We start from the raw sequence: 25,732 nt of genomic DNA, 5'->3' as shown, positions 1-25,732 counted from the left end.
GTATATGTATATACATATGGGTATATGTATATATATATGTGCATATCTATATATTTATATATATAATTATACTCTATTTTTCCCACGAAAACAAATGCAGTGGAAAAAAAACAAAGTGAAAAGCGAAAATCGCGTTACCAGTAATCAAAATTAATATAAAAAGAAAAAAAATAAACACAAAATAAAAAGGAAAAACCAAAACAAGTGGAAGACAGCGAGAACACAACAAGAAACCAAGAACCAGGCAAGAGCAAGAGCAAAGCAAAAAGGAATACATTATTATTATCCACATAAAAGCAATCAAAAAGCAACAGCAACAAAAGGTAATCACTAAAGAGCCATTGCCGCTAACTTACACACATACACACAAACATACAGAGAACTCTGCCTCTCTCGCTCTTTTGAGTACTTCATGTATTGTGTAATGAAGTTGAGTTCGCCTGCTGCTGCTTCTTCATACTTTTTTCTTCATTTTTTTTGGGAATTCGCCGCTAAAGGCGCCGTCAACGTCGACGGCGACGCCAAGCGTAATGTGCGAAAGTTACGCCTGGCGTGAATGCGCGAGCGAGAGGCATAAGCACACTTGTAATTGTTGTCTTGGAGAGTTCTACTGCTGCTGCTGTTGTTGTTGTTATTGTTGCTGAGGCACTAGGCAAAAAATGTAAGCAGATACAAAGCAAAAACTTCGACTGCTTTCGCTGTTGTTGTAGTTAGCTGAAATGTGTGTCAGTTGTTAAGGCATAAAGGAATGCCAACCGCACACACATACATAGAGGCACATATATATATATATATATATATATATATATATATATATATACATTGTACATACACGCATAGAGCACAATTATGTCAGCAAGAAGAACAGCAACAATAACAATTGGTCGCCTGCTGCTTTTTCAAGTGCAGCCAAAAAGTATGCAACAGCAACAAAGAATGAAAGAGAGTCGCTGCCGACGGTGCCGTCGACGTCGATACTGGTGCAGCGCTGTTGCGGTTGCATAAGTGTCAACCGCACCACACGCGTACAGTTTGGCAGTCACTGCAGCTGAATGAAGTGCGCCAATGTTGCGTGGCTAGCAAATGCAAAAGGGTTAACAGTAAACGCAAAAGCAGAAGAACTAGAGAAGGCAGAAGAAAGGCAGCAGGCAAATAAAGCGGCAGCGACGCCAACAGCACAGTTGAGTGAGAGGCAACGTGACACAAACACACACACAGACTTGTGTGTGTGTGTGTGTGTGTGCGTCTGCTTGTGTGCGGTTAGCGAAATGAGAGAATAATAAAACAGGAAACTGAAACTGAAAACTACTTAAATATTTAAAGCAATTGCAAAAAGGGGCGCCTGTGTATGTGTGTGTGTGCGTGCGTGTGTTAAAGTGTGACAAACACAGTGACAAAAAGTAAAATAAGAAAGAAAAAGTAAAAGCAAAAGCAAAAGCCAAATGACAGGCAAATCTATGGGCAACAACAACAAGAGAGCAAAAAAGCTGGATGGGTCAAGCAAGTGGGCAAGGGAGCTGAGAGGGGGTTGGTGTCTGTGTGCGTGCGTTGTTTCTTTTGGTAGGCTATTTTACTGTTAACATAAAATAAATAAATAAAATACAAAAAAAAAAAAACTCGTGACAGCAACAGCATGAAAATTTGTTGTTGGTGTTTCTCGTTTCTTTTTGCGGTATTTTTCCTCTTATTTTGCCTGAAAAATCAGCTATTCTGCGTATTCGCATACCCTGCAGCATCTGCAGAGAAAAAAAACACTTGAAATGGGTTTATCTGAATTGCATTTATATGATTGGGGTCCCATATGTAAGTCTCTAGCCATATTTCAAGCAGTTTCAGTTTCTACAGGGTATTGGAGATATCGAAAAGTTGCTCATGATCAGTTTATATTGAACTATAAACTGTTATACAGGAAAAGAAGTAATATTCAATTGAAATATGGAAAAATATTCCAAAAGTTTAAAGTTTATTAAACCGAAATCGATATCAAGCCAAACATCTACTTGATAAAATGATAATACATGATAAATAGGTCAATCTCGAACTATAACCAATTAGCTAAAAAGATCATTTTTGTTCTGGAAGAGTCGATAAACCAATCAATTTCTATTTGTCTATTAGAAAGTTTCAGTAATATCGTATTTTTCCGATCTATGCCATCATCAAGAGAGAAATTAAGATACAGGCCACAATCGATAAATACCGATCAATAGAAAATATGAATTTACATTATCCTTTCCGATAAAATCGAATATAAATATTAGTATATGAATCAAGTATGATATTTGTTACTTTCTCTTTTTCTTTACAGGAGAAAGTCGATAAATATCGATTGACAGAATATCTCAATTTCCATTTTTATTTTATACAATTCGCTTTGCGATATAATCAAAAAATTAGAATATGAACAAATGTGGCTTTCTCTCTGTCAGTGTTTCCCTATATTATTTCTCTGTCTAAATCGATCGATATCCTTAAAGAGAAGATGTGTTTCAAATATGATATTTATTTATAGCTTGCTCTGTCCCACTGTTTGATTATCCAATTTGCATTTCTGTCAACAGCACAAAGTCGATAAATATCGATTATATTAATAGCTCAATTCCATTTTTCTTTTTAAAAAACTTGATTTCGATCTGCAATATCATCTAAGAGATGCATTGGGATATGAGTAAGGTAGCTTTCTCTCTCCTTCTTCATCTCATTGACATTTCTGTTTACAGGGTATCGTTGCGTCGCAATCACTCAGCAATTGCTTCCGATTTCTTTTTGCATATTTAATATGACAATTCGTAAATGCGTTTCGTGCGTGTGTGTGCGACAGTTGTTGTGCCTAATGAAGTGTAGCCCACGCTTATTGCTTGACTGATTCGGCTACATAGAGCCGAAGTCGTAGCACACTTGCCCATGCCCCGAGCTCGCCGCTTGTCGCCTCAGCCGAATCGAACATGTATATTTATTGCATAACCAAAGCCAAAAGCACATACGACGAGGCTCCATCAGAAGCCAAAGCCCCAAAAGCCAATCAATCAGTTTAGCCAATGAGGTTGGGACGAATTAGGAGGCTGAGACTGGCGGCAGCTGCTTGGCCAGCCAGCAGCTGGAGGTGGCAATGAAAGCTATGGAATTCGTTTGTCCATTCATCTACGATGACTGCCAGAAATGTACGCACGTTCAAATTGAGTTGCTGCTTGTCACAATATCATAAAGGCAGAGAGAGAGAGAGAGAGAGAGGGAGGGAAGGAGAGTGGGAGTAAAGGCAAGAAGTAAAGAAATATTCGCTCAGCGGCCTAGAGGAGAAATTAACTTCAGCGATTGACGCTCAAAAGTAGCTTCAACTCTTTGGGAATTCTAAACAAACCTTGAAAGTCGCTGCCGAGACAAATCCATATAAGATATATTCTCGCTACACAATGTATTCCGAACGAACTTTACTTGAGCCCATTTCACTAGTCCAGTAGCACCTTTGAGAGTAGATCAGCTCTGACGATGTTAAGCAAGTAATGTATGGGGCTGATAATTACTGGAATGCAATATTGTAACACACTTCATGCAATTCTCCTTTTTTTACGGGTAAGTCGAATTGGAATTGCAATTGTTGTTCGCCATATGCTTGACCTCGTATGCCTTTCCATTTCCTATTCTTGCAAAGTTATGAGGCCACAAATATTTGGAATTTATGGGCTTGATATTGATGCGAATGTGGATTGAGCGGGCAGGAGGCGGCAAGCGGGATGCGGGAAGGGGGCGTGCCCTGTTACATGCATATTTTCCTTCATACAATTGTCACGTGTCACGTGTTCCCTGGGCGCAAAAACAAGTCAAGCTGGCTGCAGGCTGTTGTTGGCCATATCCGTTTGCCATATTGAAAGTCCATCTGCCTTCCGTTTCCTCGCAGCGCTCAACTGCTAACCGGCCGCTTCCTGCTTCCTGCATCCTGCTTAAATGCGCGGCGCCTCCATCAATTTCCTATCCCACATACTTTTTCTCTCTGCTTCCAACTATTCTTGCATGCATTCCGTTGCAAGCCACAGCAGCGAGTGACGGCGGCGAGGTGTGGGCATGTGTCTGACCACCTGCTGACCTCCGCCGTTTTTGGCATGTCCTGTCCTTGTCCTCGTTGACCTTGTGTTAAGTGCTTGGCCCGAAGATATCGTCGAGGCTGGCGCTGCCGCTGCCGTATCAAAACATGTTTATTAACAGTCTATACATGACCACGCCTCCTTTAGCTGGGCCGCCCCCTCGCAGCCAGTGGCTGATTTTTATGGCTCCCCAGCGGCACGAACACATGTGTATAGATCGACAGCGCCTGTCAAACCCCGCAGCGACAGTTTGAATAGCGCTGAGCTGGGCCATTGCGGCGTCGCACCATGGGCCACATTCACAAATTTTACGATCCAAATTGAACTTCTTTATATGTTTAAAAGTTGTGCAAATATATGATGAAATACTTAATTAAGTTTCAGATTAAGATTAAGATTGAGATTAACTAAAGCGCTTTTAGTATATATAGACTTAAGCCACAGTTTGTGACTCGCAGTCAGATCCTTGTGCCATAGACTGTGGCCGAAATTCAACTCAAAGGCTCTTGTTCTTTGTGCTGGAAATTATTTAAGCTTTCATCATAGCTTATGCCATTATATTCAGTCAAACTTATTGATACATTTCCTATTTACAGTTTCAAAGCCACAGCACAGTTTGAAGGCACCCACTTTTGAGCTTACATTCGCATTTCCAATCAACTTCATGTGTTATATAACAGTTTCAGCTTTAAGAACTTTTTCATAACATTTTACGCTTAACAGCTGTTAACTGGGCAGCTACCATTGCTGTTAACTTCAAACACAGTTAAAGAGCACAGCAAATTGCTTCAGTTACATTCGCTGTCAATTTAGTAGCTCAGATTTGTGGGCGGCTAAGCTTTACTGCGACAATTGAACAATTGAATCATCAGAGGTCGCGCTTCAGTTTATTTTCTCTGTTTTAATGGTGGCAATGCAATCAACTAATAACCGCTACACAAAGTGCCTGCATTTGACCCACTGTGCGTGGCAGTCGTTGGCGTCGCTGCCGCCGCCTTGTCGCCTATTTTTGTAGCATACTTTTCAGCGTCGCTCGGTCAAGCACGTGCGCAATATGTAAATTTTTATTCGGGTCTTCGCTTTTTGCTCTTTTGCTTTATTTTTTCTTTATGTAAATGCGTAGAGCGTGTGTGTGTGTGCGTGTGTGAGAGAGAGCTGCTGCCTAAGCAGCTTGTACGCTCACATGCGCTCGCTTGCTCATTGCTTTTAATAGCCAACAACACGCCACGCATTAATTTATGACTTTGCCCGCTGCTGTAATGGGGCTGGGGGCGGGGGCGGAGTGGGCGGAGTCGGAGTTGGGGATGCTGTGTGGAGGCATGCCAAGCTTTTAACAGAGTCGGCAAATGCTCGACGCGGCGTATAATTAAAAATTAAAGCACTTGGCAGCCAGCAAGCAGCAGCGCCTGCCAAACTGTAGACGCCAGCCAGTCGTGTGCCCAAAAGTCGCAGCATACTTTTCGGCTGGCGCTGTAAAACTATTACTGCCCCTTTCCATTGTTGCCTCTGCTGCTGCTGCCGCTGCTGTTGTTGTGTAGCGTCCTTTGTTGTTGCCTGCGATTTGTCGTGCCTCGTATTTGCTTTACTTTGGCCCATTGTTTGCCTTATTCATGTGTGCGTGTGTGTGTGTATTTGTGTGTGCGCGCTTGCTTACTGTGTCAATATTTTTTGGCGTGAGCCTTTGCTTTTAGCCACATGACAAGTAAATATGGTAGCTCGACTAAAACAAAGCACAAATTTGTGCCCGACTCGAAGTCGAACTCGAACTCAAAGTCGAAGTCGAAGTCTTTCCGCCCAGCCTCCGCTTCTCCGTATCTTACCGTCAGCTCTGCCACAAGCCAAAGTTCTAAAGTTTTTCCAACTTTTTCTATGAAAGCTGCGCCCGTTGCTGTCGTTTGCTCTTTCAACAGAATTTCGACTACATGGAACTTGTAGAGTTTGTAAATGTATCTAAATTTAAATAGCTTAACTTGGTATTAAAGCGAGTTTTAATATCATGAAAAGTATTTACTTCTCTTGATATACCAAAAGATCTTTAAGTTTTCTTCTTAAAGTATCTCTTGGAAATATCATATGAATCTGTAATGCAAATATCTTCTATGAAAAAGAACCACTCTATCATATATCTTTTGTTAAAACTGTAATATTCGCTAGAAAATCTGAATCGTTCCAAATTTGTAATCTTCCATAGATCATATGTATTTGTCTATGAAAGAGGATTCAAGTCCCACGCTAATGACAATGACAATGACAATGACAATGACAATGACAATGACAATGACAATGACAATGACAATGACAATGACAATGACAATGACAATGACAATGACAATGACAATGACAATGACAATGACAATGACAATGACAATGACAATGACAATGACAATGACAATGACAATGACAATGACAATGACAATGACAATGAATGACAATGACAATGACAATGACAATGACAATGACAATGACAATGACAATGACATGACAATGACAATGACAATGACAATGACAATGACAATGACAATGACAATGACAATGACAATGACAATGACAATGACAATGACAATGACAATGACAATGACAATGACAATGACAATGACAATGACAATGACAATGACAATGACAATGACAATGACAATGACAATGACAATGACAATGACAATGACAATGACAATGACAATGACAATGACAATGACAATGACAATGACAATGACAATGACAATGACAATGACAATGACAATGACAATGACAATGACAATGACAATGACAATGACAATGACAATGACAATGACAATGACAATGACAATGACAATGACAATGACAATGACAATGACAATGACAATGACAATGACAATGACAATGACAATGACAATGACAATGACAATGACAATGACAATGACAATGACAATGACAATGACAATGACAATGACAATGACAATGACAATGACAATGACAATGACAATGACAATGACAATGATAATGATAACCATAATGACAATGACAATAATAGTGATATTGATAATGATAATGATAATGAAAATTGTATTTCAAGTCAAATTGTCAACAAAAATTACATTGGCTAATGCCAAAAATAATGTACTCAAGAAAATAAGAATGACTATGCCAATATTAATGCAAATGCTAATGACATTGCTAATGATAATGACAATAAAAATATTAATATGATGGGAAAACAAATCATAATTATAGCAAAACTCAAAATGGCAATAATCATGACAATGCTAATGACAATGATAATTAAATTTCCTTGGTTTCCCATGAGTTAGTGCAACTCCGAAGCAGGCAATTTGACTGAATGATTTTGCTAGAGGGTATTTCACTATCGGATGACTCTTATTTCTTCTTCTTTAACGTCAAGTTCTCCTTCATCGCCTTTTTGCTTTTATTTCTTGCTGTCGCGACGCGTCGCGTCGCGTCGCTTCGCGCAATCGAAAAAGTTTTTATGACACAATTTTCTATTGTGCTGCCATTTGCTCTGCTGCTGCTGCTGCTTCTTCTTCTTATTCTTCTTCGTCTTCTTCTTGTCTGTGCTTGGCACACTTTCGATTTTCGATTTGGGATTAGGTTTTCGGTTGTAGGGCTCCTTTGGGGCTGCCAGCACATAGCGTCAGCGTCTGCTTGACGCGTTCGCAACTTCAAAGACTGCGCCCCACAGTGCTTGCCAAACTCTTCACTGGCACGCCCACTACGCCTTCGAGCAGCCGTCAACCCTTGGCTGCTGTATGGCGCGCTATTTTTAGCTTGTCGCTCGGGCGTCAAAACTGGGGCGTCAAGTGTGGGCGTGGCACAAGGAGGCGAGCCAACAGCACAAGGATACGGAATATGTTGCTGAGGCCAATGCAAAGAAGTTGCATGCAAAGAAATGCCATGTCCGTGGCAAGTTGCCCACGGGCCATGGCGAGCAGGCAAGGATTGAGGGATCGGTCGAACGGGGGCGCGTCGTGTTAGACACTGAAACTGAAACGAAATGACGTTTTGCAATTTCGCGCTGCAGCAATGAAAAAGAAAAAGAACTCAAGAGAAAATTATGTGTTGCATACTTACGTGCGCCGCACTGACCTTGCGTGCGCTGCAGGCAAGGGAGCAGGGTGCTCAGACTTGGCCAGGTGTGCAACACACGAACAGCGTGTGTCCATGTGTTTTATTGCTCAGCACGTTTTGGGCACAGTTCTAATTGGATAGGGAGACGTTGTACGCTGAACACAGGGCCCTGGGTCAATGCGAATCGATATGGCTGGGCGGTGCGGCGCATGGGACGTGGCCCGTGAGGCGTGGCAGACCGCGTTGCAGTGCAACAACAGTGCAGCGAAGCGTGCGGACACCCAAAAGCTGATAAGCCGCCGCAACAATCAAATCGAATCAAATCAAGTTAAATCAAGTCAAATCACGTTCCGAAACGCAAGCTCAAACCCCGCAAAAGCCTCGACTGGTTGACTGACCAGTCAGTCGTTCCACTTGGCTGCAGTTCACTTTACCTCAAAATAGAAAAGAAAACCCCCCGCCCCAGCCCCGCTCAGTAAAGTTGATTGATTTATGAGTCGTTTATAGAGCACTAGCTTAAACGAACGAGCATGTGATTGATTCCATTGTGCGTGTCCGAATGTGACATAAAATGGCTTAGCCAAATCTATATTAAATCGTTTAATAGCTCAGCAAATGGAACGTTTCACAAATTAAATACGATTCAAGACTGAAAGTATTTCACGTCTTGTGCCAGTTGCCAAATTAACTTTGACGTGTGTTGTCGTTCAATAGTTCGATAAATATTAATGGCACACAAACGTTCATTTGTGCATACTAAATCAAAGCCAAATGTGATAGTATCTAAGGGTTTTCGTTCAACTTCAGCCGTTTTCCTTAAGCACTTTTTTTTATAAACTATTCGCATTGTTGCCTGCTTCCTGCATTCTTTTGAGTCTGTTGTATTACCCTTTATCCCAGCCTTCCCAGAGACTTGCTTAGCCCAGACTTACCTTACGCCACTGGGTTGCCTAAGCCCTATTGAGCTGCCTTAGGGCCATTAAACTTCCTTAAGTTTGTTCTCTTAAATTGCATAATTCAAGAAGATTTCCAGAGTTTAGCTGCGCTTAGAGGATTTGCTCCATTTCGACATATCTGGATCATGTTGAGCGTAGTTTACATTGAGCTGAGATCAATGAATTGACAATTCGCACTCCCAAGGACAATTCAACATTGACTGCTTTGCTCAGTGCAGACATTTTCCTGTTTATTCTCTAAGTTTACCTCTTCGAAAGTTCTTGCGGCAAGTTTTCTTAAACAATTTACAAGCTTAATGCCTTCTCCTAAAGCGAACTTAATATATTGTAGAGTATGTTAGCTTCGGCTTGGCTTTGACTTTGGTTATTTGCCGTTCATCGTGGCTGGTTAATCAAATGCCTGGCCTACTTAGCTGAAAGCCCAAGGCAGTTGAACCGAGCAACTTGCTCACGCACAGACAAAGACAGCGACAGAGGGTTGATTGAGAAACCCATTTCTGACCCGAGCCTGAGCGCCGGCTTGCCACAATCAAGGTTAAGCATATGCATATGCACACAGTTATGCGCATATTTATGCATATATATACAATGATATTTATATACAACCATATATATTTATATAAATAGAGAGAGAGGGAAAGGAAGAGATAGAGAGCGTGAGCGAGGAGCCGTTGTTAGTTTGGGCTTTGGTCGTGAAAGCGACCGGAAATGTCAATCAATTAGCTGGGCTGCGGCCCAGGGCAACCATTGTAATAGGACTAGGCTAATGCCGGCTCTATAAACAACTTAAACAACGGCCAAAGCCTAGGCAGCTAACTGCACAAGTTACCGACTCTAACGTCTAGCAATCGGAATACTATGCAGCTCTTCTCTAGGCAACATCAAGTCAATTTGAGGACGCTTTCAAAATACCCAAACATGTTCCATTTCACTATCTGTATCAGCTTTCAGCTTTTGCAATTGCGTTGTTTGGTCGAAAATAACAGAGAGTTCGTTATTAAACTGGACTAGTTACATTTTGTATACCAAACCTCCCTCGCTCAGTCTCTCTCTGTCTGTGTGCTTTTAGTGAATGTCTGTTCATTGCTTAGGGTAACTTCAACCTGTCCTCCATCGACTTGCTGCTCCTTGCCAGCATACTGAACTATCATCCTGCTGCCTTTCAGATATATCCAACTCATATCGATGTAAATTCAAAGCACTTGGACGTATATATTTTTCCTTGTACTGCTCTCGTTAGCTATTGAATCCTCCGGCTTCAACTGTTTTCCCTAGCCAAACATTCCAGCTAAGCTTGAGCAGGGCGCAGTCACGCCCAGACACACACACACTCACACACGCCCACAGAGAGGAAAAAAACATTGTCTTTGTTAGCTCTTTGTTTTCTGAGTTGTGTTTTGTGTAATTGTTGCAACAATTGTGTATGTGGCAGATGGTGAGCGAGAGGACCGAAGGCAGTCGTAGGGGTCAAAGGGGCAAAGCCAAAACAAATAAGCAAAACATATTATGTAGCACGATGCTGCGAGCTATGCCAGAGCAACAACAATTACAATTGTTGCCTGGTTAGCGCAAAACTGCTGTAAAATAGATGCAGGGAACCGCGCGGAGGACATAAGAGCGGATGAGCTATAGTGAGAGAGAGAGAGAGAGCGAGCTAGATAGAGAGACGGGAGAGTGAGAGGAACGGTTATGTCTATGTTATTGTTGCATTTGGTTGCACATGCAACAGCATACATATAGACCATGCAACACACATTTGGAAAACTATTCAGAAACACGGACAGGACGACGAGCCCAGTTGAGCTGCAATATGAGCCTTAACCCAGTTATGACCAGGGAAAAAGTTGAGGTCGAACCGAATGCGACGAGTTGATAGCTTGGGATAATCAAGTAATTAGTCAAGTGCAGTTAAAGCTGAGAAAATTTAGGGTAATACCCTGACTCAAGTGTACTACACAGCAACAGGATGGCATAAGTGGACTAAGCCAAAGTCCGGGCAAGCGTAGCTTAAGGGCTTATGGAATGGCTTTGAGCAAAGCAGAAAATATGACTTCCTACGTAAGTAAGCGGGGCCATAATAAAAATCAGTCTCAACAGCAAAAACCATTTCGCTTAATATCAAAAACTCTACTCCCGAGGCTATGAGCTGCAAATTAAAACTATAAAAATGCCCTGCCATTGAGTCAGTATTACTACAATATAGAGTTTTGGCTTTCTGAAGCGTATACACATACGACTTTAGAAGTGGAAGGACTTTTCGGGCAATCAATAATGAATTGAAGTGATGAACGAAGCTAGGCTTAGGGTTGTTCTCTATCTACAAAGGCTAGAAAAGTGTTGTCTAGCTCGCCTCAACCGAAATCAGTTCAAGTAACAAAAACAATTCATTTAATGTCGCAAACTTTACTCCCGATGCTATGCTCAACAAATGAAAACTGTAATAAGAAGAGGCTACTCGTTCTGACAGCCTTGGCAACGTATTCTGTTTGGGTCGTATGCACGGCCGAAGGAAAAAACACTTTGCATATCCAGTGTTTCTTCAATAGACAACTTAAAACTGGGAGGCCGAAGCTCTTTGGGGGACGGCAGCTAGCAAAGCAACAGAACGAAACAGCCTAAAAGTTTATAAATTTTTAAATAGCCTCGAACGTCAGAAGGTGAGGCCAAAGGTGAGGCACACGAAGATGAAGTTGAAGATGAGTAGTCGTTCGGATAGGTTGCTGGGCAGGTTTAATGGAGCAGAGCTGAGCTACTCGTTGGGTGGTTGCTCGACGCTTGATGCCAGCCAGCCAACTGCCATTCTAGCTGCTTCATTTACTTGATGACAAACTCTCATAAATAATGCGAATGCTCTATTAATATTTAAAACCCAGCGGAAATTAAATGTGTGCACGATGCGAAAGGAGAGCAAGCTCTAAACGTAGCTTTGACTCAAAAATGGGTAATGGGGCAATCTCTTAAAGTGAGCTCGACTAACAGATCGGTGGCAGCTATGATTTCTTTGATTTTATGGCAAAAAATGGATATCCTTATAGGGAAAAGGCATTGCAAAGGACTTAAGGAGAAATGATAGAGATGAGTTTCAGACCAACCTTAGCAGCAGGAGAAGGAAGATTCCATAGCTGAAGCCACTGACTCACAACACTTGGCCTTAGGCACCTCATAAAACCAACTCCAGATTTGTGTCCTCCCCTTGTGAAATCAATACTAGATCCTAGAACATGCCAAAGAAGACTCTTCTTATTTAATCTTTGCCTTGCAAATGCATTCACTTTCAAATCAAATTGAGATTCATTTGGACTAGTGGCGCAACGGAAATGAATTTAAATCTTCACCTAAACGGAAAACTCTGATTCAATCGGTGACTCATGCCGTTGGCTCGATGGGCTATCGCGTTCAAGAGCTTAGAAGCTTTTTAATAAAAAGCTTGGACCTTCTACGTTGCGCGGTAAAATGTTGAAGAGATTGGAAAGACTGAGAGTCAAATGAAGCACTTACTGGCGCAGCTGGAATTTAATTTTGCTCCAGTTGAGATTAAGAAAATGGAGACGGGCAGGGCTCTTAACAAATCTTCGAGTTTTTTAGCTGCACAGCAATTTGTAGCTCCATTTGCTGCACTTGGCTGCTCGGTCAGAGCCACTCGTCTTAATTTTTATGAGCTGTCTTAAGTGAGCCATAAAAAAACAAAAGGTCGGAACGGGGCAGTTGGCTTAGCGCAGTAACAAATTAAAATGTATGCCAGCATGAGGTAGCGGCGCAGGGCACAAGGTGACAACTGAAAGGCTAACGTTGACGCGTTGCTGCCAGTCAACGTCGGAGGCGCAATCGTCCCATCGTCGGTCAGTTGGTCCGTCGTCGAACGACGTCAATGTTTATCCGGGCCAAAGCCAGAGCCAATGTGGCTGTGGTTTTGCACCCTTTTTCCGCTTTGCTTAACCCTCAACCCTCTCTCTCACTCTCTCTCTCTCTCTCTCTCGCTCTCTTGGTCGTGTCCTGCCACCTGGTGGGCGCATTTAAATGCATGTGCCACGCCCCGTTTGATATATTGACCAATTTTTGACACAAAAATCTATCGCCATGACGTCACAGCTAATATTTTGCCCTAGTTGTCCTTGTTGCAGCCCCAAGTCCTGTTGCTCCTTAATTAAATGACAAGCACAGGTACTCGAGTCGAGTGTGTCCGTTTGATTGATACCCTGCAAGCTCACACTACGATAAAAAGCTTACATCATACACATATCTCAGTATATCTAGAGCCATAGATCTTCCTTTAGTCCCAGGGCTGTTGCATAACTTCGCTCAGCATAAAGAACGCACGTTGCCCGGTCAAAACTTCAAGTCTAAAGCTGTCTAAAAGTTCTACTTGGCTGGCTCCTTTTGTCTGTTTTATAAGCTATCTTAAAAGCATTATAGCCTCTCTGGTCTTAGCCATTTGCAATGAGGGCATTATAAGCCAACTCTTGACCCAAGTTTTAAACTGGGTCAGCTCTGGCTGCCTTATCATACTAAATTTGCAATGCAGCAGCTAGAAGCTCGCTGCTCGCTGCTCGCAACTTAGCTGCCCGCCTAATCCCACACTCCGCTGCCTTCTTCTTGGCACTGTTCCACTGCCAGCACAGCTTCAGGTAGAAGCGTTTCACGTTGGCCAACGCACTAAAGCCTGAAATTCATGAATGCCTGAGAGCGTTCTCCGGCAAAGTGCGCGTTCTCTAATAAGGCACTAACTACATTCGACTACAGCAACAATGAGCCGGGCACAAAAAGGACCTGTCGCTGCTTCTGTTTGAATTTTAATGAAATTAAAGATTACTGAGCTCAACAACAACAAACAAACAACAACCGACAACAACCAGCAACGGCAACAGCAACATCATAAGTAAGAATAATAAACAACAGATGGCGATGCAGCCACGTCCAACGCGTCTCTCATCTTGAAAATGAGCTCAAGCTCGCTGCTAACAGCTAGTTGATATATTTAGCTCTAATTAAATGAGAGACCGCGCCCCTTGCGCTTTCTCCAGTCATCTTATGCATCTTGTTGCATGACGCAAGCTGTGTTTGCATAATCATTAGGAATACGAAACTTGAAATGTATACTTCCTGCTCAACACCTTTGGTTGACCTTTGATTTTTGTAACAGCTCTTAATTAAGCCTGAATGCCATAGCAATTAGAGCAAAATGCAGCATCTTGGGCGGCTTTCAGATATTTGACTCGTGGTTGGCTTATCAGTTTCCTTGCCAATTACCAACTTTTGTTGTGCAAAAACATACAGTTTTGAGTCGGCCGCTTCAAATTACTAAATAATGCAGTCGCCTCAAAAGCTGCAAATTTAATGTCCTGCCATTTGCTGGGCTAACTAAGTTTGAACCATTTAAGTGTTTTACCTCTTGTTTAACTAACTTAAAAAAAGGACAACAAAGGGCAATAAAACCAACACGATTTGCTTTATGACTCTTCTCGTCTTATTTTGATGCAGCGCATTCAGGCCATCAAGTATCAAATAGCAACAGTGTCTCGAGTGTTGGCGCCGAGTCGACTACTCCAAGTCTTTTCCAGAGTGGTAGTTACTATGGTAGCTAGATTTTTATCACTTCATGCTAGTTTCCGGATGGTTAGACGGGTGCTGACTTAAGACCCAAAGAATGTGTAACAAATTGCGTGTCTGCGCACTGAAGCCATGATGACGGCAGACTTTTGGGCGAAATTCACTTTATTCTTAAGCAACTGCGATTGCATTTTGATTAAAATTTGCTTAATGTTTGCCACACGTAATTAAAGCAAATCAGGATCTAAATGCAAACATGAAATATAGTTATTGGAAGTACTCTGACTCTAGCTTAGTCTTAATTTTTATTTATTCATTTTTACGAAAGAGTGTATTGGCTTTGTGCAATGTCCGTCCGTCCATCCTACCATCTGTCCGTCCGTCCATCCGTCCGTCTGTCTGTCCGTCATTTCGTCAGTCCATCTGTCCGTCCGTCCGTCCGTCCATCTATCCATTCGTCTGTCCGTTATTTCGTCAGTCCATCTGCCCGTACGTTCGTTCGCCCGTCCGTCCGCCCGTTCGTCCGACCGTTCGTCTGTTCATCCGTCCGTCTGTCTGTCCGTCATTTCGTACGTCCGTCCGTCCGTTCGTTCGTCCGTCCTATCTTCTGTCGGCTGGCTGTCAATCCGCCCGTCCCTCCCTCCGTCCCTCCGTCTGTCCGTCCGTCCATATGTCCGAATGAAAGTTAAACCTTTTCGCCGCTATTGTAACTTGAAATTTGGAACATATAGTCATGAATACCCTCGTCAGATAAAGTGAAAAGGTATTTCCGATTTGCCCACTCAAGGCGTGGCAAATCGGGAAATATTATATATGCTATGGCAGGACATAATATATATGTTAAGTTGCTGGACGCTCGAACAACAACCCAAGAACAAAAAGATATAGATATATATCTACAACCATTAAGGGCGTGGCAATCGTAAGGCGATCTGATAAGTGATATGGGTATATTCTCTTTAGCCTTGCTATCAGCTCAAAAGTGAACGAAATATATGCAATATATAGAAACAATATTCAACTAGATAATTGTTGCTTGTTATATAAGTTGTCATGAATATTTGGTTAAGCTTTGAGTACATAAGCCGTAATGGAATTGGTTGGCATTCAGACATGAACTACGCTTCAATGATGCCCAATTGAAACGAATGCCATTTTAGAATATCGAAACGGCTGCAGCTGAAAGATATCTTTTCATATAAATACCTAGGATTGTTTAGAGATGTAGGTGATGCATTCGGCTTTGGCTATTGAGCTGCAGTGATGCCACAGTTGAGTGCTGTTGTGAGTGAATCGATGCCACATTAACCACATAATCAAACAGGCAGCCAGGCGCATTTATTGCTCTTCGTATAGTGCAGCCTGAAAGACAACTGCTTTCATAATTAATTACGCAACTTGCGCTCGATTTGCACAGATTCTGCATAAATGCACACGCAAAATCAATTCGATTAAATAAACTGATGGAGGACGAGATATGGGCAGAGAAAGAGATAGCGAAAGTGGCCATTGCATAAGCTCCATTCACAATGGCAAAAAGTGGCCAAGCGAGCCGAACAAAAGAAAATGTTGAGCTGCGTCTTATGTGATTTGCCGCCCACGATTTGCTTGCGGGTGGCTTTTTTCGCGAATTTTCCTTTCTTAATCGCCAATTTCTTTTCTTCCTTCTTAAGCTAAAATAAATACGGCAAGATGGGTATAGTTTGAATAACGTCGTTCATAACGTTTCTTAACTTTATCAACTTTGTTTGGGTAATCAATAATTTTTCTTTTTATGTTAGAATTGCTAAAGAATATTTGCTCAGTATTCAAAGAGTCTGTAGCAATCTAGCCTCAAACAAAGCACAAAAAACCAAGCAACACTTCGATTGAGAAAGTAAGGACGACAAGTAGGAGATAGGAGATCACAAACAGATTGCAAATAACTGAAGTCTGATGAAGGGTTGATTCGTTTGAAGGACACAAAATAGTTCTTAAGTTTTGCGATAGTTTTTGAGCAGGCCTCATACGGCTGTTACATTCATTTCAATGGTAGCAAAAGAAAAAAAAAAACATTTTTGCTCCACAGAATCGATAGTTTTTCTTAGCATCAACCAAATCTCTTCATTCTGCCTGTGTCCCACATGTATTTTCCCTTGGCAGCTGTTCGAAAGTATGCTATAATTTATATGTTTGTCTTTGCAGTGCCATATGCAACCGATAAGACTGTGTGAAGTGGTCAAGGGAAAGCAACTGCAGCAGCAGAAGGAGCAGCAGCAGCAGCAGCAGCAGCAACAACACCAACAGGCAAATACACAGTATCAACAAGAGGAAGCAGCGCAGCAGCAATAAAGAAATTCCAACCGCCGCGTTGCTTCGCATCGCGTGTGCGTGTGTGTGTGTGTGTGTGTGTGTGCGAGAGTCGTTAGTGATCTGAACAAAATGGCGGGCGGCCAGCGCAGCCACAATGCAGCGCTGCACAGCAACGTCGCAGTCGCCGTGGCCGCGTTGCAGCTCTAAGCGAATGCCCAACGATCGAGCGGGCAAAGCATACGGAAAGAGACAGCGACACATAGCGAACAAGAGCGATTCGAGACCCGAGCTACAAGCAGCCAGGCAGCCACATCCATCCATCCACAGTCCAATTGCAGTTGCAGTTGCGGGGGGCAGGCGCAGCTGTTTGACGAGGACTTCAGGTGCCAGTTGAAGGGCATCGAAGGGCGGCGACGCGACGTAACGATTAGGCACCAAAATGCCTGGCGGACGACGTGGACTGGTTGCGCCGCAGAACACATTCCTTGAGAACATAATACGGCGCTCCAATTCGCAGCGTAAGTAGAAAATAAATAAACTAGTACTGAAAAATATCGATTTACGGCTTATTGGACATCGAACTCTATGTTATCGATATCGATATTTTATTTGTTGGTATACTGTTAGAAAATAGTACTGCAAGAATATCGATTTCCACGCTATCGGCTATCGAAATTGACATGAACATCAATGTTCGAAAATAAATCTTTAATATATCGAGTTGTGTATAATCGAATATCGATATGTTCAGTTATCGATCAAGCTAACATCAATCCTAATATCTGTGATCTATGATCTCGATGTCAATACTATATACAACATACTGTTGTATAGTATAGTCGATAGACTTTTGAAACTATCATAAGGAAATCATAACACAAAATAACTATATAAAAGCTACTATCGATAACTACTGACTGCTAACGATTTTTTGTGATGTTCACATAAACTTCACATCCAAATATGCAATTATCAGTTAATTACCGTTAATTATCGATGAATTATCCATCAACTAGTTACCGATAGACAACACTATCGATAATTAACGAGCAATTTCATGGGGGTAATTAGCAGCACTTGATTTGCAATTATTCAGTCTATGAGCAATGAGTGTTCAACGTGATAGATAACAGAAGGTGAACTTCGTCGTTTGTCAATTGTTATAATTGGCACATTAACCGTTATGTAGTTAGCTATAACAATAAACGTCATTTGGACTCATTTACTGCGAGAGACCATTTTAAATTTCAAATAGCTTACAATATTTGTCAAGTCCCAAAGCCGCAGCCCAGTTCAGTCCACTTTTAGAATCTGCGGTTCACAGTAAATTTGCCGTTCCGTAAAAGCAGGTGAATTTTTAACATGACGTCCACTATCTGCAGCAAACAGATGCTGAAATTTCATTTGTGGTCAGCAGCGCTCAAAACTTCTGCGTTAACTGGAACTGGGACAGGGCCTGGGACTGGGACTGCGATTGTGGGGTTAAGGGTTAAGAGCGGAGATAGTGCGAATGCCAACAGCATGTGAAATGATTTTCCGTTAAGTTGTCAATGCTCGCAGCCTCAGCTGCCGTCCACAGGGAGACAGCAGAAGGGCATATACGCAGCACGCAGCGTTTTAACTCTATAAATAGACGTGTCCCCAAACTGCCACCCACACATCCACACACACACACAGAGTGAAACACAGGCACTTCAGTTGCGAACTGGCATCGCCCCAAGGCTGATTAAATGGTCAGCACCAACCTGTTGACCAGCTGCAAAAAAAAAACCACAGCAATGGGAACTGAAAAGCGAGAACGGGAATGGGAATGGAAAATGTGAATAAAAAGTGGATTACGAACAGGTAGAATGAATAGGTACTGCAGTAGGTAGATAGAAATAGCATTAGCCCAGTGAATAGAAATTAATGAGTTCAACAAAAATAAAATTCTCCAAATGCAAGTATCAAGAAATGCGGGAAAAGCAGAAAAGCAGAACACAAATTGAAAGGACGGAAGGAATTTGAGAAATATCTAAATATAGAGATAAATGCGACTAGTCGAGATGGAGCAGGGAATGAAACTCAAGATAATTGTGAAACAATAGAAACACAAATGGGAAGAGAAAACTGAAGCAGAAAGCTAGGAGACAAGGGGCTCTGACAGAGGCAGAAGCCTGAATGGCGCAGTCTAAGGAATTGCAATTAAAAATAGCAACGGAAGAAAGACGAGCTCAATTGCGGAACTATCAATACTGGCATGAAAAGAAGTAATTATGAAAGTCAATTACGACGTGGCAACTACACTGTGGACTGACGCATGTAAATGAATTCCCCTAGTGCAAGGGAAACGTGAGCTACATGATGCTGCTGATCAGCCACGCAGTGCCAAGCGAGCCGTGTGACATGGCGGCAACGAGAGCGGCGCAGCCACAAGACAATAACATGAGCAGATAATTAACAAACGAATGGCTGACAAAACCACCGAAAAGCCAACCCAAGCGCAACTGTGGCGAGCCACCGCAAAACCACGGGACCAAGCAGCTGGCATTTATACAATTGCTGCTTCCCAAATTGTTGTTTCTGCAATTAAGGTTGTTGTTGTTGACCGACTGTGGAAACTGTGGAAACAGTGGAACTGTTTAGGCCATGTTATAACTCCCAGCGGCTGCAAATAATTACAAAGAGCAAAAATAAAATAAACAATATGCTCCGAGCGTTAAATGAGGCTACGGAATCAGCTCAAGTCAGTCAAGCTAATGTCTCGAAGAACAGTAATACCAGTCACACTTAGCGAACTACTTGGATGGACCATGAAATATAGCTGGACTTGTAACACAGCTGAATCAGAGCTTCAGGTGATGTGAACAACTCAATAAAAGTTACAGATGCACTCGAATTATTCATAAATCAAGCTCAAGCATTAAATCTTATGTTAAGTCGCTGCTGTACAAATTAGCATATGTTAAGCTTATGTTATTGCAATGTCTGGAGATATAACCCATCTTCATGCCATAACAATTCGAGCTGAAAACGAACTATTTATTTATATTTACCAAGCTAATTGATAAATTGATTGAATTGCTAATTAGCTGTCAATTAGGTTAACATCAGCTTAACATAGCAGGCAAATGTTAGTGATAGAGCTTCATTTCTATTAAATATCGTCTTATGATTCAATCAAACTTAGCTTATTAAAGTTTGACAAGCTCTATTTCATAAAGACGTCGGCTTAAATACTCTGCAAGGGGCAACCGGGTGGCCTTTTCAAGGCCGACGTCTGTCAATCAGGAAGGTGCTTTAAATTGCTCCGAGCAGGGGAGGCTTGTCTAATAAGCATACATACAATATATGTATATATACATATATATATATATTTATTTATAGAGACAGAGACTGTAGCTAGTCGAAAGCGGATTACCGAGCAGCCAAATCAGACATTAAGCCTTTTTCAAAAGGATTTGCGAGTCGGGCAAAGTGAATAGCAGCAAAATCAGTGACAGAGGAATAGAGCGCGATAGAGGGATAGACAGAGAGCAAAGCTTGTTAATGCTTACAGCCAAGAGGGAGCTACAAAAAGATGTGACTACCTCACATTATTTTCAGTTTTGTTCACTTTTTCTCCTTCGGCTCAAAGAGCGTTAAATGGAAACGTCGCAAAGGAAATGCACACTAACGTAGCAAAATGGAGGACAGCAGCAAAACACGGATGGGGAACAAGATGAGGCTTAGGATGGGTAGGTCCAAAGTGCTGAGATTGAAATAAGGAAGTGTCGCATATTAGGGCGAGGTAAATGCGTTGCAAAGGAAAACTCTATCAGAGGTTTAATAAAACCTCAAAAAAAAAGAGGAGGAAAAAAGTTGATCTGAAAGTAGTTCGTATAAAAAGTGAGGGCAGACAAGAAGCAGAAGCAGACAAGAGTTTTCCCTGCCCTTTGAACCGATCAAGATATAAGTATTCCCAAGGAAGGAATTGGAGATATGTCAGTCAAAGAGAAAGTATTCTGCCTGGAATGCTTGCCTATATAGACTGGCCACAAGATACTTAATCATATAGGATATCTGCTGCAGTTCACGATAGACTTAGCGTTAGCCTAAGCAAGAGCACTATACTTAATAAGCTGATGCAAAATCGTGAATCTGAATGAAGCTTCAAGTTGAATAAAAAATTGTATTTGAATACGACTCCACCATGAAACACATACCATTATGGAGCACAAGCGTGATACCTGCGACTGATGCCCAACAATGGGGGCCAGCGTTAGGAGCCCTCTGACCAACGTGTGTGTGCCGTGCCACATGTGTAGCACATGCCACATTCAGAAGGCAACATCAGTGGCGCATTTTGAGTTTTCTTTTTGGGTATTGCTCGGGGCACACGGTTCCCTATACCAGCGCCAGCGCCAGCTCCAGCTCCAGCTCCAGCTCCAGCTCGCCCAATGTAATTCAATGAAGGATAAACAAATGTGAGTTGGAGCAGCCCAACTCCCTACAAGCCCCAAACCCACACTCATTTATGCATTTAGGTATAAGTGTGGGCGTGTGTGTGTGAGTGTGTGGTGGGCGGGCGAGGACTTACCCAAAACATTTGCATAACCAATCGCGAGCCCCCGGAACAGCCACATTACGTATACGCAGCATGGGCCCGGGTATTGGACTGCTCAACGGCTTCGTTTGGACAGTTTTTCAATCATGCCCGCTGCTCTGCCCTGCCTTGTCCTTATTATTCGACAGGCCCGCTTGCTGTTTGTTTGGGTCGATTGGTTTTTGTGTGGAGGCGTTTTTTCGAGCCACGTTAACAAATCGTTGGAGCCATAAACAAAAGCCTCGCAGGCGCCCATGATTAACAGCCGCTCCAGCCCTCAAAAGGCGGAAAAAACTAAGCAGCAAAGCGTACATTTTCACAATATCTTTAATACCATAATATATTATAATAACAAACTTATTAACGAGCCACTCAGCCGCTGAGACAGCTATTCGACCAAGGCCTTATCGGCTGCAGCCAACCAGCAGCGCCTGCCTTGCTTGACCAGAAGCGTTTAAAGTTACCAGCTCGTTTAAGGCCTTTCGCTGAGCTGACTCTTTCAACAGTTTATATCGATTTCACTTTTTAAGAGCAATTTCACTCAATCGAAATTATTACCACAGCTCGCAAGGCGCATTTAGGCCAACTTAACTGAGGCGTAATTGGAACTATATAGTAAAGAGGGACCTAGACGCTTGATCAATATCTAGGCTTAATGGAGCAGTCGCTATATAATATATTATAGGCAAATAAGACTCAGTCTCAAGGAACACTGCCAAAAGAGAGATCAGCAGGTGGAACACCTTAAAGCTGCTTAAAATGAGATCGGTAAACTATTCTGATGATCAGATCAGGAAGCACATCATTGCATCATAGCATAAAGCTCTAAAGTACTCTAAAGTTCAGCTCAATCCCTTCTGTTTTAAAAGTATCTCAGCCAAGGCCAGACTTTAGCAGACCCTTTGACTATATCAGCTGAATTCAGCCCTCAGTCCTTACACGTGTATCTGTTGATATGCTTTTCATTCAAGGGCTCCACTATTCACATTTACATATAGACTACACATAAGTGTTAATTCATGTTTATATGCATGATTTTTCAAAGTTTCTATGAATCGCATTCAAACACATCCCGTATGCAGGTATTCTCTTTATATCGAGCTTGGAAGCGACGTGCTTGTTCAGATTTGTGTATAAGCTATGTGTTTTCTAATTTGCACCCGGCCATACACGCACACGCACACACACAACTAACTGCTAAATGTTGAGTTTGTTTTACTGTTTTTCTTTTTTAACGCAAACTCATTAAAGTTGAAATTGAGGCCAAAAGTTGTTCACATGCTGAACCCAGGTAAAGCAGGCCTTGCACGCCCAGCCATGTGCTGACCCAAAGCGTAGCGTTAAGCTTTAAAGCCTGCGACACACACACAAACACACACACACACACACCCGCGTCCGTTCATTGGCAATGCTTGAAATTTGTGTTGTCGCCTTTGTGGTGTGCCTCGCACGTTTATCTCGCCTCGGCCACGCAGTGTTTGATCTTCGTCAGCATCCAGTGGCAAGCAGTGGCAACCACAACAAACAACAAACAACAAACAGCAAGAATAATGCGGCCAAAAGTGTCAGCCACCCGTTTGACTTGCTGGCTTTGAAGTTTTTCCCTATCGCATTTCATTTTTTGTTTCCACAGATTCTTCTTTTCTTTCACTTTTTTCACTTTTGGCTAATTTTGCGCTTTTGTGAATTTTTGCTGCCGTGCAAAAAGTGGCTCGAGGCTGGTTGGTCGCTTGTTGTTATTATTATTGGCATTTTGTGTGTGTGTGAGAGAGTGTGTGTGTGTGTGTGTGTGTGTGTGGCCAACGATTAGGCTTAGGCCAATTAGAAAAGGTCAATTTTATGTTTGTTTGCAGCTGACTAAGCCAAAGCCGGAGCAAAAAGGTTCGCAAAGGTCATGTTTAAAGTGTAAATGTGTGAACCAATTCCAAAAGTGGTTCTCCACTAGTTTATTAGTCCCTCAAAAGTGAATTAGACTTATAAACAAATCGCTAATTTAGTATCGAAAATGTGCTTAGAGCGTGATTAGGGAAAACACATGGATGATTCCAAAGTAAATTAGTTAAGTAAATAAACTAAGACTCGGAACGAGGTTAGGGTGTAACGTGTAGCGCTCAGTAGGATCTGTGAGTGATCAAGGAATGATAACAACATTAACTTTGAATGAAAACTCAACGAAGACTGAATCAGCTTGGCCCAGAGACACATATAAAATATCAATGAGAGTGAATCTGTAGAGATTAAGAGCTAACAACTGAATAAATCATTGAGAACCGAACTTTTACAAAAGCTGAGTCATCGGCGCATGAGTCCTAAGTCGAATGCCAATAGTCCTTTATCTGAATGATGGCTGAGCTGATAGCTCCCTTGACTAACAGCGAATGATTATCGAGTTGTTCAGGTTAATTAACTGAAAACTTACCACATACACCGTGTGGCAATTTCGAAGTGCCCCATGCTGCATGTTACTGCACTCTTGTTGATAATTTTCACCGGTCAAGCCGTTGCCCAGCTCATATATAAATATTACAGTGCAGGCATTTCTGGCAGTCCCGCCGTGACACAGCTGGCTCCCTCTCCATCTTCCCTTCAAGTGTGCGTCCGTTGACGAGCCCGTATCCGGACACGGCCAAGCAATCAAGCAATCAGCAAATGCAACAAGCCCCGTGAAACTGAATGTCTCCGCAGGTAGCAGCAGGCAAAGCAGGTGGGATTGGCCACGCTGCGAGAGTCAAAGGGAAGAGGCAGGCGGGTCACTTACCAAATGTAAACGCAGCAGCAGTTAACAATTGCAATTACGACACGAAACAACACGACGGCAACCCACTGAACCGCTGACCCCCAGAAGGATCGACCGTCCGACCGACCGTTCGACCGGCCGACCTACCCACTGGCCGCTGCAACCGTTCGGCTGCCCTTTGCCAAGCGAATTATTGATTTTTCTGTGTTTCATTGTTGCTGCTGTTGTTGTTGTTGTTGTTGTTGTTGCTGCTTTTTCGCTGTCGCCGTGTAAATTAACGTTGACTACATGACTATGGCCCAGGCGCTGGGAGGGGTCTATGAAGTCTGTGCTCTGTCGGATACGGGTTTGGGCAGCGACTGCCTTCAAGTTTTGCCATTACATTTATCGATTTTTGGCGGTTCGCCCCTTTTGGCTGTGCCATTTGCATGTTGTTGTTGATTGTTTATTGTTGGTTCTGTGCCATTTGTAACCCTAGCGTTGCTTTGCTTTACTTTACTCTGCTTTGTGACACTTAACTTTTGACGTGGTTGCGTCTTTGACCCGTTTTCTGCGTTTACTTCTTTCCCATTTTTTTGCTGTTGCTGTTGTTTTTTGGATATGCGGAAATACGCGAGTACGTTACCCAGGCCTGCCACCAGCCCGAACCGCTCGACTCAGCGCTAAGAAGGTCAAACGTCGCCGCAGTCAGAGAACTGTAAAGTAACACAAGCTCGTCTTAGGGCGAAGTTAACCCAAAGGAGAGTTCTTGGCCATGCGTCAAAAGAAAGCATGAAACATGGCTAATGAGTTGGTTAGTGCCCCGTAAATCATACGCCATGTGGGCCGAATCACCCTCGCCGTTTAGCGCCCTCTGCATAGTCGTTCGTCATAAGATTTTCATGCTTTGACCTTTTGATAAACGCTCACACATTCCAGACAGCTGAGTCAGGACCAGCCACAGTGTCGCATGCGAAGCGTGAGATCAGGATTTGGGTTTGTTTTCCCGTCTAATTGAGCAGCTGCGGGACTTGGGTCCACGCTGTCAACCCTAACCGAACCAGCTGTAAATAGTCAGCTGGTTCTCCTTCCACGTTTTTTCTCCTTCACCCCAAGCTCTATATACCCTTCTTACAACGTCAGCCGTGATCCCTATTCCAACTTTGAAGCAGCTTTTCCTCGAGCAAGGCCCAACCTGAAGGTTATCGCTTTCTTATCATCTATGCTTAGTGGTTGTTTTAATCGTGACTTCCCCCAACTTCATTCCTTATTTAAAAGTTAAATATTCGCTTTAACCCTAGCACACGCCTTGCTCATTGACTCTTCATACAATTCCTATGTCTAGCCCCACTTGCCATAGCTAACCTTGACCCTTTATCACCTAACCTCGCCTCTTTATACCTTCTCTCACGTACGCTGCTGAACTAACCCCGTGCTCTATAGTCTTAAGCTTAGTGTAAGCCCTAGCCTTCAGCCCTGATATAATTCATTAGCATTTACAACCGAGTCTTAGGCCTGT

At 42.5% G+C, this 25,732-nt stretch overlaps 1 protein-coding gene across 8 annotated transcripts in view; it reads left to right on the top strand.

Moving 5' to 3' along the window:
* LOC111591880 (potassium voltage-gated channel protein eag) overlaps positions 1–25,732 on the top strand; it is a 57,056-nt gene that overhangs the window by 363 nt on the left and 30,961 nt on the right. For 6 of the 8 annotated variants that reach the window (XM_023303782.2, XM_023303779.2, XM_023303776.2 and 3 more), the window contains exons 2-3: positions 101–323; positions 16,826–17,451. In XM_023303782.2, the coding sequence (XP_023159550.2) occupies positions 17,373–17,451 (79 nt within the window). In that variant the 5' untranslated portion in view covers positions 101–323; positions 16,826–17,372. Of the gene's footprint in view, positions 1–100; positions 324–16,825; positions 17,452–25,732 lie in introns of those variants that run through there. The other 2 variants (XM_023303775.2, XM_023303781.2) reach the window with 1 other exon arrangement.

Source organism: Drosophila hydei, unplaced genomic scaffold (genome assembly GCF_003285905.1).
Source record: "Drosophila hydei strain 15085-1641.00,03,60 unplaced genomic scaffold, DhydRS2 tig00000250-arrow-arrow-pilon, whole genome shotgun sequence".
Lineage (NCBI taxonomy): Eukaryota > Metazoa > Arthropoda > Insecta > Diptera > Drosophilidae > Drosophila > Drosophila hydei.
The sequence above is the reverse complement of the archived record's forward strand: the minus strand, read 5'-3'. Positions and strand labels throughout refer to the sequence as shown.